Source organism: Cavia porcellus, unplaced genomic scaffold (genome assembly GCF_034190915.1).
Source record: "Cavia porcellus strain 051 isolate PalLab524CR breed Dunkin Hartley unplaced genomic scaffold, mCavPor4.1 scaffold_16, whole genome shotgun sequence".
NCBI lineage: Eukaryota > Metazoa > Chordata > Mammalia > Rodentia > Caviidae > Cavia > Cavia porcellus.
Window position 1 is genome coordinate 25,920,882 of NW_026947499.1, and position 13,777 is coordinate 25,934,658.

Consider the following 13,777-nt stretch of genomic DNA (forward strand, 5'->3'; position numbering starts at 1 on the left):
ATTTCCATGTATTTATGCTGGTTTTGTAATTTCTTTTGCCATTAATTTCCAATTTCAGTACGTTATGATCAGATATTATGCATGGGATAATTTCCGTCCCTTTGCATTTACTTAAGAATGGTTTATAGGTTAATATATGGTCTATTTTGAAGAATGTCCCATGTTCAGCTGAGAAGTATGTATATTCTAGCGTGCTTGGGTGGAACACTGTAAACATCTACTAAGTCCATTTGTTCATAGGTTTGATTCAGTTCTATTATTTCCTTACTGACTTTTTTCCTAGTTTATCTACCTCTTTGTGACAACAGGGTATTAAGGTCTCCTATTACAATTGTATTCTAGTGTATTTGATTTTTCATGTCCATTAGTATTTGTCTTAATATAATTGGGTGCTTCTCTATTTGGTGCATATGTATTTATAATTGTTCTTCTTCTTCTTAGTTTTCCACTATGTGGTGACCTTCTTTATCTCTTAATGATTTTAAGTTTGAAGTTCACTTTGTCTGTAAACAGAATAGCTACCCTTTCTTTTTTCTGCATTCCTGTTGCCTAGAATATTGTTTTCCATCCTTTGACTTTTAATCTTTGAATTTCCTTTTGAGTCAGATGTGTTTCTTGTATACAGCATATTGTGGGATCCTATTTATTGATCCATTCTGTCAACCTATTCCTTTTGATTGTTGAATTGAGGCCATTTACATTTATAGATATAACTGATAGGTATTGGCTCAACTTTGTCATGTTATATTTCTGTTGTTTGTTTTCTGCTTTTATCCCTTGTTTAATTGCTTGCCCTGCCTGGTGGTTTCTTTCTGTTGTTCTGGAGTGTGTGGTCATTTTTGTTTCTATCTAGTATCTATATGTCTTTTAATACTCTTTCTAGGATTGGTTTGGTGGACATGAATTTCTTCAGTTGTTCTTTGCCATGCAAGTATCTGCTTTCCCCATTCAGTTTGAAAGACTGTTTTTCTGGGTACATCAGTCTGGGTTGAAAGTTGTTTTCTTTCCAGGATTGAAATACTTCACTCCAAGCTCATCTTAACTTGAGGGCTTGTTCTGAAAAGTCTGCTGTGATTCTGATGGGTTTTCCTTGATAGGTGAGTAGTGTCTTTTCTATAGAAGCTTTTAGTATTCTGTTTTTATGCTGCATGTCTGAGATCTTAATTATTATATGTCTGGGTGTAGATTTATGTTGATTGTGACTGTTTGGCATTCTATATGCCTTACTTATCTGCATATTGGATTTTTTCCCGATATTTGGGAAATTTTCTGTTATTATTTCTGTGAATAGTTTACCTATGTCATTTGCATTGATTCCTGCATCTTCACTGGTGCCTAACAGTGTTATATTGTTTCTCTTGGCATCATCCTGAAGCTGCTGTATTGTCATTTCATGTTGTTTTGTTGTTTTTAAATGTTCTACTCTATTATGATCAGTAACTGTGATCCTGTCAAGATCTGAAATTCTATCCTCAGCTTCATTTAAATGGTTTTGCCAGCTTTCAATAGAATTTTTTGTTTCTTGGATATCTCTTTGAGTTTGTTTCATAGATTCTGCTTATTTTCTGTATTGTTCATTTAAGGTTTCAATCAATTTCACACGTTCTTCTCTGGCTATGCTGATAAACTCCTTTACTAAGACTGTTATTTCTGTCTTTACATGGGAAACTATTTCTAATTTAATTTCCTTGGTACCTTCATGGATTTGTTTCTTTATTCATTTGCTATCTTTTTGGAGATTTCTGGGGCATGAGTTTTAAAGTCCTCTATTTCGATGTCACCTGTACTTGCTCCTGATGGGCTAAATGTCTGAGATTACATTTTACTTTTTTGTTTTGTCATTTTCACCCCTTGTGCAAATGTTTGGTCTTTCAATCCCAATAGTCTCAACTGTTGGTATTATGGATCTTTGGGTCCTACTGGTTGATGTTTGTCTGATTGCTGAGTACTGTAGTGAAGAGGAGGGCCATTCACCTGAATTTCTCCTGCAGGGCCTGCTGGTTAAGTCCTATATTTTTCCTGGGCTGACAAGCCTAGGAATATTGATGCAGGTCAACTCCTGGTTCCTGCTGTTACTCTGTCTTCAGGTTATTTCACTTCACCAAATCTCCCTGTCTGTAGTGTTTGTGTCAGCTGAGGCCCTACTATGTCCCTACTGTGTGCCTGTGTGTCTTATAAACCCTTTTAATCTTCTCCAAGTTGGGAGAGGCCTTATTGGCACACTCCTTACCCTGCCTGATGTTCTCTGTGTGATAGAGGGAATCACTACCACTCTTGCCAAGCTTGCCAAGGTCTTACAGTTGGATGGAGCTTTGCTACTGTCCCTATTTACCCACTGCAGACCTCTATTTTAGGGGCATATTCACCCCACTGACTGGAGCCTGCTGAGGTCTTCTGTTTGAGTGAGGGGTTATTGAATCTCCCATTGGGCTAGCACGGCTAATCTGCTATAGTCCAAGGCTCTGGGAGAAAGGGTGGGAGCCAGAGATCAGCAGTAGTATTAGGTCCAGGAGGTGGGGGGATGTCCCTGAGGGGCAGGCCGTATCGTCTGTCTGGGTATCCATGGGGCACACGGGAAGTGCGCAGCACAGCGTAGACAGTCCGGAGCTGAGGGACAGATGGGTATCATCAGTCATAGCATTCTAATGATAGACTTGCCACTTTCTGAAGCAGGTCTGGAAGTCTTTGTTCATAGGTGTCTTTAGTTCACTGTCATGGTGGCTTGATCACCTGAATCCATTCAAAATATTTACTTTTCATGGTTACTTTGACTTTGGGAAAGAACCAGAAGTTGCATAGTGCCAGATCTAATGAATAAGGTGGAGGGAGGACAAACCATCATATTTTTACAAGCCTGTCTTTTTATTGGATAGCACTTGGCAGCGGCATTCAAATTTTTGATCACACCTCATAAAGCCACTTATGAAAGGACTTCCAGAGTGGTTTCAGAAAATGACAAAAACAATGGGACAAGTGTGTTAAAACTGGTGGTGGGGGGAGTACTTTGAGAAGGATCAATAGCAATGAGTCTTTTACTGTAATACATTTATAAAATTTTAAATATTCACTATATATTTTTTGTTTTGTTTTTTTGTTGAAATGGGTCTTGCTACACAATTCAGGCTAGCCTTGAACCTTTTATGTAGTCCAGGCTAAGCTTGAACTTGTGGCAGTCTTCCTGCCTTAGCCTCCTGAGTGCTGAGGTTATAGGTAGGTATGCACCACAATGCCTGGCTCACCATAGATTTTAACCATACCTTGCATTTCTAGTCTGGTATCTGTGTTCTTTACAAGCATTGTTGGAAAGGGAATGCAGACATTTAAAATTGAACACTAGATTTTATTGTCTTCCTTCAAAAAATATTAAAATTTGTTCTAATAGATGATTAAATTATCCTCAGATTAACACTTCCCCATTGGTTTGAACCACTGTTGGAATGGGCATTACTAGCTCAATGGGCAGTTTGTACTTTTGGTGTACAAAGAAGTGGTACCATCATGTACAGGACGGTCATGCATGTACCACTTGCTGCTAGTTCAAGTCACCTGGCAGCAAGAGATGTGAATTATAGCCCTATTGTGAACATCTTAAATTTACTTCTTTCAAGGTTTTTTTTTTTACATTTTAAAGGGTGATATGGAAGTATATTTTAAAGCTTTATAGGGTGAAGTGGACTAGTTTACCTCTTCTACAAGGATACTACCTTGTTGAGATCTCTGCTGAATGTTCTGAATGTTCAGTGATGTTCCTTCATGTTTGAAAGCTAATTTGTACTTGGAAGTCTTGTAGCCCTAATGAACTGTGGTAGTTGTTCAGCTTATTATGTCCATTGTCTTCTTTGTGGTATTTCCTTCTACACTGGACAAATTAGTAGTCACCTAAAAATTGAAGGTGACCCTGTACTGATTTCTGAAGCTCCTTATTTTTCTAGTATCCTCCATTTCTTTACTCTGAATGTTCCAGTTATTTTGTCTCCCTCAAACTCTGATGTCTGTCTTCTCAACTCTGCAAGACCATGCTGTTCTTTTTGAGACCTCCTTCCTGCTCTGTATTATGAAAATTATCCACAGAAAGAACACCAGGAAGATCATAGGACTCATCTCATTTATTCTGCTTCTTTCTAAGCTCATAGTATTAGTCTATCATCTGAAACACTTGGAAAGCAATCTTTCCTTTATTTTATCTAATCTTTTAGCTATATCAGGATTATAAGCCTAGTCTTACTTACTGTGTCATGGACAAAAGCAAAGCAAAAGTCTCATTAGAAAAATGATTATATTACTGCGGCATGTGAGCATTGGTTTGTGTTATGATATAACCAATACAAACTCCATGATATGATGAAGAGAATAAAATATCAATGTTATCACAGTAAAATAGCGATAGTCATAATGATATTAAATATAAGATTTTTCTATGTGCAGGATGTATTACATATATGTGAGTGCTTGCACAAAGTTTCACATATAATTTAAGCTTCCCAACAACCATAATTAGGTAGATACTATTATTACTTCCATTTACAGAGTTAGAAATTGAGATACAGAAAAATGAAATAACTCAAGGTCACACAGCTAATAAATGGTGACTCTAGGATTTGAGCCAGACAGTATTCAGTATTTACCAAATAAAATTTACTTCCTTAAAGAAACTAGGTAGGTTTCTTATCTGGGCAATGATGTCAGTCATATAGCATTACTTAAGATTCTACTCAGCTCTATTCTTTCTTCCTCTCTCCTCTCTTCTTTTCCCTCTCTCCCTCTCCCAAAGCCCTTCCCATTTTCTCTCTGCTCCAAATGCCAATATTATGTGGATGACACTTCTGGTTCTCTTTGTAGTTTAATGTTATAGTTACTCAATATTGCTATCTATCTATCTGTCTTTCTATTTCATCTGTCTATCCACCCAACTACTCATCTTTAGGCTGTACTTTTAGCTAATTGCTTTACATTTCTGTGTTTCTCAATACTTCAGACTCTGAAATTTTCAAAGAGAATTCAGTTATCTGCTCTTCTTATGTGACCTATATGTGAATTAATGGAGTGTCTTTTTTTCTAAAAGATGGTAAGCATGTCTGGATCTCCTTTAAATCTTTCCTTTACTGTCTCTTTCATGAAACAGGTTCTTAACAACCTGCTTTACTTGTGAAATGTCTCTGAAGAAGGTCTCTTTCTATCTCTGCTGCCCTTATTCACCTCATCTCTTATTGATTCATCTTTGCAGAATTATCAGCATAAATTCACAGTTTTGCCAGTGCTGTGATTAAATCCCTGTGCTTGTTCATCCTACTCTTCTATGTCAAGAATTAAGAGCACAGCTTTGGAGTCTGATTGACTTGAATTTCTTCCCACGTTCTAGCCATGATATGTTTGGGATTTACTTATTCCTTTGGCCTTAGTTTCCTTTTTGATAAAATGGCATAATAATAGCTCCTCTTCATTAAAGGTGTTATTTCAATGAAATAAAAATATTTTTAAAAATTTTAGTGCTTGGCACATAATCCATGAAAGGTAGCTATTATCATTGTTTCAGTAGAATAGCACTCACAGCCTTCTGAACTTAACTGTGCTGCAGCTTGCATTGCATTATAGGCTTTAGATCTGGTAGATGTGGTTATGTGGCTACATAATCACACCTTCAGGTTTGGGCTCATTCTTTTCATTCATTCTATAATACACCTTCCTGCCCCCTCTCTGCTTGTTGGAAAAATACTGTGCCATCTCTCCTGTGAAACTTTTTCCAGTTACCACAATCAGAATTAATTACTCTTTAGGGCTTCCTTAGTCTTAATGAGAGAATCTTCCAGTAGTTATTCCATTCTTATAGTGCTTATGAGCCTAGATTCTGGGCTGGGGATTTGTCTCAGGTGGCATAAGCACTTGTCTGGCAAACATGAGATCATGAGTTTGATCCCCAGTACAAAAAAAAAAGCCTAGCTTCTTTAAGAATCAGACAAATTTTCATTTTCATTAGTTGTATCTCTATATTCTCTAGACGGCTGTCTTTTCAATGATGAAAATAAACTGAATTATTTTTGTCTGTCTCACAAATCCTAGTCTTTGGTACACAATGAACAGTGAGTAAATGAGCGTTGAGTTAAAGGGAAGGAAGACGGGAACTTCAGCTGCCTGCTAGTAGGAGATGAGGTGGCTAAGGTTACATGTGATCTTCTTTGGATGTGTCTTAGCCATCTGCTATAATTTCCTGGCAGAGAGTGGAAGCATGTCCTGCATCAGCAGGACTGTGTGGCAGAATTCTTACTGTAGCAATTAATTCTAGTTTCTTTTCTAGCAAAGCAAGGGCTTCATATTCTTGAGGCATCCATTTGTGTGAAAAATCACCAATGAGGCAGAATTTTTTTGGTATCAAATATACTTACCTTTTACCCCTTTATTTTCCTTATGTCTCTTTAGAGACTTGAAAATAATTTAGAGGTCTTTAGGAAAATTAATGTATTTTTCCAAATACTGTTTCACATTGAGTTTAATTTTCTACTTCTAAAACACAATAAATGTAAATAAGTACAAGGCTAGCTTTTTCAAGTATATACCCTATGATCAGTGTCAGATATGTCACTCCTTAGGAAAGCTTGAAGAAATTCACAACAATGAAAAAAGGTATGTTCTCACCATTCATTTCCTCTTTGTTGCTTTTGTTCAGATTTGAATAGACAAGTAGTTATTGAGAAAAATACTATTTTTAATAGACTGTTTTACAGTATCTGCTTTTTAGGGAAATGATTTCCAAAGTGCTATGTTAAAAATGAGGAAGTTGTAAAAATGTCTTTTAGTGGCTGCAGATCTGGGAAAATATGTTCTTACTGTTCAGTGTTGGATCTTTGAAACAATAATGTTAAATTACACATTTTGAACTGTACTAGTATGCTAACTACATGTAAATAATTCCTAATAGAGAAAGTACATTGGTATAATAGTAAATCTGTAAAGATTTTAGGTATAAATACCAATTCAATTTGGATTAAGCAAAATAAATAAAGACAAATAGAAAAAAATGACTTAAGACAGTGTTGATATTTAAAAGCTTCTAAGTAATGGTCCTTTATCAAGGAGTACCTGCTAAATGAAGCCTAAAAGGTTGAAAATCGATTTAAAGCCTTACATTACTTTAGATTCATTCTTTCTACAAACACAGATGTATTTTCTGTCTCCTTTTCTGACTCAGCCCACTGTTTTCAGACCCCCCTGCATTCCCTGGGTTTAAATAACTTTGTAGATCAGTAAATTCAGCAATATCTGAGCAGGGGTTGTGCTTTTGTTCACAGACCAAGCATGGTGTGCATATGGATTCACTAACACCTTTGGAAAACTATCCCACAAATTGAGTACTATTATGTCCCTTGATTTACATATGGGAGAGTGAGGCTTTGAGTGGTTAAGTCAGCAGTCACAAATTAGGACTTGCAGATGGAATTTAGTTCTATGGGCATGTTTTGCTTGGTCTGTTTGGATGCTTTAAACCTTTTAAGCCGAAATTTCTAACTTCTCTTGAAAATTTAGAGGATCTGACATTGTTCGACTGATATTCCTGCAAGACATCAATTCACTGGATTGTGTAGCAGCTGTCCCCTTTACGTGATTCATGTATCTCTATGTTTGCAATCTTCACAATTCCCTTTTGTTTTAGACCTCTTTCATTTATTCATGTAACCTGCCTTGCCCTTCTAAAAACTGTTTTTATATAGCAAGTCATTGGCAGAGTAGAAACTTTTGATTCCTAAAGCAACTGTAGGTTTTTGTCTCCCCTCACTCAAGCAGTGGTTTATAAGCACAAAAGCCTTGGGATCCAGTCCTTTCAATGCCTTTGACTTGCAAGATAGCATTGAACAGGTAGTTTAACTTCTCTGAACTTTAGTCACAATAAGGATTTTAATCATGCACATAGTTTTTTTGAAGGTTAAAAACAGTCCCATAAAATCATAGTTAATATTATTTTATTTTATTAGGTTGCTTATTAGGTTGCTTAAAAATACCATTTCAACTCAGGCATGGTGCTGCATGCCTACAGTCCCAGCTACTTAAGACAGGAGAATCACTTGAGTCTAAATGTTCAAGGCCAGTCTGGACAACATAATGAGACCCCATCTAAACAAAGCAAAACAATATCAAAAATGCTACTTCAATTGTTCCCCTTTCCTATTGTTAATCCCTTTAATCATTTGCATTTTGCAGGTTAGGGTTCAAATTACACTGTCTTTGTTTTGTTGTTGTTGTTGTTGTTGTTTTTTTTTTTTTAAGACTACTCAAGTGCAGTAGTGAGAAGGGGGGAAAGAGTAGAACAAGGAGTTCAATCTGTACTGACTGTAAACAATCAATTGAGATAACTCACTACCTTCGGACCAGCCTACACTGTCTTTCTTAGCTATTTGGTTCCAACACACCTAGCCAAGATTCTTGAGAAAGTATCTTTTCCTTTATATGAAATGGAATGAAATTTCATTCATTTGCCACTCATTCCCTTTCATTGTCTAATCCCATAAATATTGAGTACTTTTTCTGTGTCAGGTATTGTTCTTTTTGTCTTTTTGAGACAAGGGTTCAGTATGGCCTTGAACTCACTTTGTAGCCCAGACTGGCCTTGAACTCAGGGTGATCCTCCTGCCGCAACCTCCTAAATGTTGGGACTATAGGTATGTACCAACATGCTCAGCCTACTACTGCTCTAGACACAGAAGATCACAAAGTTGAACAAGACAAAGCTTATGTCCCTATTATTCTTACACCTAAGCCTTATATTTTAGGGGTTTTTTTCAATAAGGAGGTTTGAAACTTGTACAGGCCAGGCAAGTGCTCTGAGATATACCGATAGCCTAACTCTTATATTTAGACAGGTTATTCGTTTGTGCTTTGAATATGTCTTACATATGCCTCTGCTTACACTATTCTTTTTTTTCTCCTCCTTTCATTGTTTTATTTGAGAAATATTTATTCATTACCTAGTGTGTAGCAGGCATTATTCACTGGGTGTTGGTGTTGTAACAAAGTCTCTGTTCCTTTTTGTGAGGTAAATAGACATTTTATGAAAAACAAACAAAGTATGTCATAGGATTATGAAGAAAAATTAGCAGGATAAGTAACAGTGTGAGGGTCATGGTTTATTTTATGAGAGAGGGTGATAAGACAGTTTCTACGATACTTCAGCAGTCTCAAAGGTACCAATAGGGTATCTAAAAGAACCTAAGCAGAGGGCACAACAAATGAATGCTTGGGAGGCATGAGGGACGGTGAGAGGGCCAGTAAACCAGGGACGGTAAGAGAAGGTAAGAAGTGTGCTCAGCTGTAAGCATGCAGAGGCCAAAGGCATTACAGCCCTGGTAAGCACTTTGGCTTTTGACTCCAGAATAAATTGTACCTCCTCTGACTTCTTACTTCAGGTTTCTTTGTAAAACTTCCCTTTGTCATTCTGTTTATGATTTCTCTACCTCCTAGAACATCTATCATCACATAACCCATTAGTTACTTAACTAAGTCATCAAATGCCAGTCTTTCACAGCTTCTTCTCCTTCTCCTTCCCCTTTCTCCTTTCTGCCTCCTCCTTCTTCTTGTTTTTTTTCTTTCGGAGTCAGGGTCTTTTGTATTTCAGGCTGGCCTTGAACTTTCAATAATTTTCCTGCCTCAGCCTCCTGAGTGCTGAGATTACAGGTGTGCACCACCATGCCTGGCTGGCTTTCTTCTTATAGGACTTCTGTCCTAAATTCTTTGTAATCTTTACTAGTTTAGGCACTTAGTCTTAGGCCTTTCTATTCCACATGGTTCTCTGTACCTAGCTGGTACTTAATGTATTATTTATTTTGTGAGGCTCTAGTTTCAGATGTCAGAAGTAGGAATTTGAAACTGATGTCTAGGAAAGAAGTGAAAGGACTAGGTGATAGAATAGGTATAAGAAATAATGTTAGGGATTTGTTTATAATCCTGGAAGAATAATGGTGTTATAGACAGAACGGGGAGAGTTAGGAAGAGAAGCTGAGTTATTCATGACAACTGCCTGAAATTATGTAATTTTTCCAAGAATAGGGGTGGCCTCTCATTCATATTTTTAGATCTGGCCAATAAATAATGTGTAAGTAGTTGGTACTTAATAGGCTTATTGAGATGAAAGGGAAAATTAACATGTAGCTATGATGCTCACCATGGAGGGGGCATAGGCTTTAGAATAAGGTCCTTGTAAGTCTGAATTCCAGCCTCATCATATTCTATATGTGTAGTCTTGGTTGAACAAGCAATTCCTCCGAATCTCAGTAAGCTTTACTGGAAAATAGAATGGGAAGACCATTTCTACATGAATACCAAAGACCAACTGTAATTGTTATAGAGTATTTTAATAATTTATGTTACAGTTAATGATAATTTGCATATAACTCACATAAAGGCAATTCTGACAATTCATATGTCAGTTATGAAAGTTAAGCATTGTGGGGACATTGGACTCAGTACATTAGTAACTACTATGTATATCAGTTGGTATTATAGTAGCTTATACTATTACCAACTATCAAAACAATAGAATAGGAGTTGATAGATATATCAGATAAATAGTAGAATTATATAGTATCTTGTATTTGTAGATTAATCTTAAATAAGATAGAATCATTTCATAGAAGATAAATGAAACTCAATCCCCATAGCAATATTTTTATAGTAATATATAAAGCACTTGATTTGCAGAAGCAAAGAATCTATATTTGAGTTCATTTGGAGGCAAAATTCTTGCGTAAAATATTTTATCTTGTGAGATACCTCAAATCTTTTTCTTCATATCAGAAATTAAGTTTTTGTAGCCATTTGGTCTATGATTCCCCTCTTCGACTCCCCCCCAAATAATGTGCTTAAAAATCTAAGTATATCCTTTAGACAGGTATACTGACCTTGTAGACCCTTTTGGCTGTGTTTCCTCAGGAGCCATTGGATACCTCGGATACTCTTTACTTTTTGCAATGAGCGGATGTCGTGGCACTAAGACCCAGAAGCGTTTGTTCATGTGGCTGGAGCTGGGCTGGCTGTGCTTGCACCGGAGGGAAGGAAGTCATTAGTGCAGACTGAGCTGTGGAGTTGGGTTCTTGCAGGATTTCCTTCCAGCCTTTCCCTACTAAGGTTCTCGGGAATTAAAAAACAAAAAATCTAAACACACAAACCAAGTTTTCCTATTTAAAGTGTTCAGGGAAGGTAGGCATTTTGGGAAGGGCAGATTCTTTTCCCAAGTTATCCAAGAAGGAAGAGAAAAACAGCGTAAAGAAGCTCTGATTACAGATCTTTGGAATTTTCTTTGCTAAATTTTACAAACGAGAAATACACCCAGAATTTTGGGAATTGCTCCAGGCTGCGCGTGAGGGTTTGATTGCTTGTCTAATCTTTTTTGAGAAGAGGAGAATTCGCCAAAAGGGGTTTGGATGGCAAGAGCCCGGCTGGGTTTCTGTGGCAGCTCGCCTTTTCAGTCTGTTTTGTGAGGGAGGGTCTCAGCAGCCGGCTCGGAGACCCCTTGCAGTAGGCTCCCTTCGCAGGCGCCAGCGGGGAAAATGCCCCGCGCTGGCAGGAGTACGCTGGTGGCTGCTGGGACTTCCTAGCTTGGTGGGAAGTGTGTTCGTGGTTTGGGGATACTTCTCATTGAACTGAAGGCGAAAAGACTGGACTCTCTTGGGCTTTTTCCCTTCCGCAGTGAATATGGGAAAGAATTAGGGGGTGGGAGGGAGGCAGCATGACTTGCAGTCGCGGCTGCCCTGCATCTGCCCCCAGCCCCCAGCCAACATCTTGATGTTCCACGTATCGGCTGTACAAATATGATGAAATGGCAGCCCCGGAAGAAGGTAAGTGTCCCGGAGTGGGGACGGGGCCCCAAAGCCCAACTCAGGGAAGGGTAACGAGGGCGATTGCCCTCGGGTCCCTCCACATCTTCTGTAGTTTACAGGGCTGGCGATCGAAGGCAGGCTTGGCCAGTCAGGGACTTGCGCTGGCCCCTTAGGGACAAGTTACCAAGTCTGGTCTGTGTCCACTGCCCTCTTAAGTTTTTCCTTTTTGATGTGTGGACCCTCAGGGTGACAGCTCAGAAACACCCGCTCGCTGTAGAAGCCCTGTGGAGCCAGTGACATGATTAGCTTTGCTAAAGCCAGCTGAGAGCTACAGAGACCCAGGACACCGAGTCGCCCGGTCCCTGATGGCGTAGACCACTCGCGTCCCCACCCCATTCCCGTGGCCCCGCAGGTGGGTGTTGTAGCACCTACTTCCCCAAGGGGTTAACGGGCTCCGGGCCTCTGGCAGCCGCTACCGAAGGGCCCCGCTGGGGGGCGAGCAGCCCCAGCCCAAACGCCAAGCAGCTGGTTCCAGGGCGGCGGGCCGCGGGCTTCCCGCCCAAGCGCCTGAGGCCCGGCTGCGGGGCCTTCAGCCCGGGTTGGGCGGCCGCGTGAGCCCGTGCGAGTGCACCGGCCATTGTGCACGGGCGAGTGTCTGTGCGTGTCCGCGTGCGCCGCGTGTGTGCATCGATCGTGGGCAAAGGGGAGGGGGCACTTTGCTTTTTTGCGAGATTTTTTCCTAATATGGCTCCTTTGTTGAGAACTCAGGAAAAAAAAATCTAGTGGTTATATCAAAATAAATTGCTATTGGTCCCAGAAATAACGTTTCTAAATGTGGGACTGACTGGTCCTTACCCCAGGATGTTGAGGGAGAAAGAGAGCTTTCTTCAAGTTGTTGGCAGCTGTACATTTGGCTAGGGTTCCTTTTTGCTAACTTGTCTGACTGCCACTAACTGTTAGGTGAACCCAGTGGTTCACTGCATAGAGGGACTCCCCCCATACCTCATTTGGCAGTGGTTTTTATTGACATTCTTATGAAGGAAAACATAGCGAACTGAATGTGCTGTGCCCCTTCCCAGCCGTGACCTGTCTCTATTAGCAGCTGTCTGGTTTTTTACTTGAACTAACTAAACTGACTCTTTTCTTTGTGCCACGATGTGAGATGCCGAGTTTTACATCAGAGCTGAAATAGAAATCATGTGTGAAATGCTTGAGACGATACCGTGCATTTGATTACTGCTGGAGAACCTAGCAAACGCTGCCTCAGTATAGCCTGGTGAACTGAAAATGTTTCTTTGATATCTAATTGATGAGATTTTTGTCCTGTGACATTGCCTTTTCTACTTCATCTTAAACTCAGAATATCTCATTTATTTGTTCTTATCATAGAGCTTCTTTCAGTGAAATTGGTTTCATGTACCGTACTTTGGTTAAGAGAGCCATGTGTTCCCCACCCTCAGCCCCCAATAAAAATAAGATGAGGAAAACCCATAGAAGAAACCATATAATTAAGCAATTTAAACAGATACTTTATATTCTTACAGTCTTCCATTTCTACTGTATTTGCAAATTGAATATTTATGAGTAGTAGTTTAAAGATGTCTGCAAACTGTACATTTATAAATGTCTGTTTTTTCTATTTTACCCAATAGGCAGTAACTCATGTGGTTATGTCTGTGCAAACCCCTCTGGGTACTAGTATTGCTTGAACCACGGAAGTATTATTCTTGGCAGTCAGGTGAATTTCTGGACTCTGAAAGATTCTGTTTCAAGTGTTAGGATTCACTCTGCAGTATTTACCCACTGAATGATGCTTAAATTGCTATACCAGAAGCTTGTATTCATTCACTGTATTCATAATCTCAAATCATCATAAGGATCCTTACACAATTCTGCAGAGTTCATAGCAGATTGAGAAAAATTAACTGAGCCATCAAACACTGTATAATTATTGGTGGTAGCTTGAGAACAATTCT

The 13,777-nt window shown here is 39.0% G+C and overlaps 1 protein-coding gene across 5 annotated transcripts in view; it reads left to right on the forward strand.

Annotated features, from left to right (window-relative positions):
* Ttc28 (tetratricopeptide repeat domain 28) overlaps positions 1–13,777 on the forward strand; it is a 693,050-nt gene that overhangs the window by 261,296 nt on the left and 417,977 nt on the right. The window contains exons 1-2 of one of the 5 annotated variants that reach the window (XM_063227063.1): positions 11,056–11,819; positions 12,047–12,213. The exons of 3 other annotated variants lie outside the window; for them this stretch is intronic. Coding sequence is in view for 1 of the 2 variants with exons in the window: in XM_063227062.1 (XP_063083132.1) it covers positions 11,793–11,819 (27 nt within the window). In the remaining variant the exon portion in view is untranslated. Of the gene's footprint in view, positions 1–11,055; positions 11,820–12,046; positions 12,214–13,777 lie in introns of those variants that run through there. One more of the 5 variants, XM_063227062.1, reaches the window with a different exon arrangement.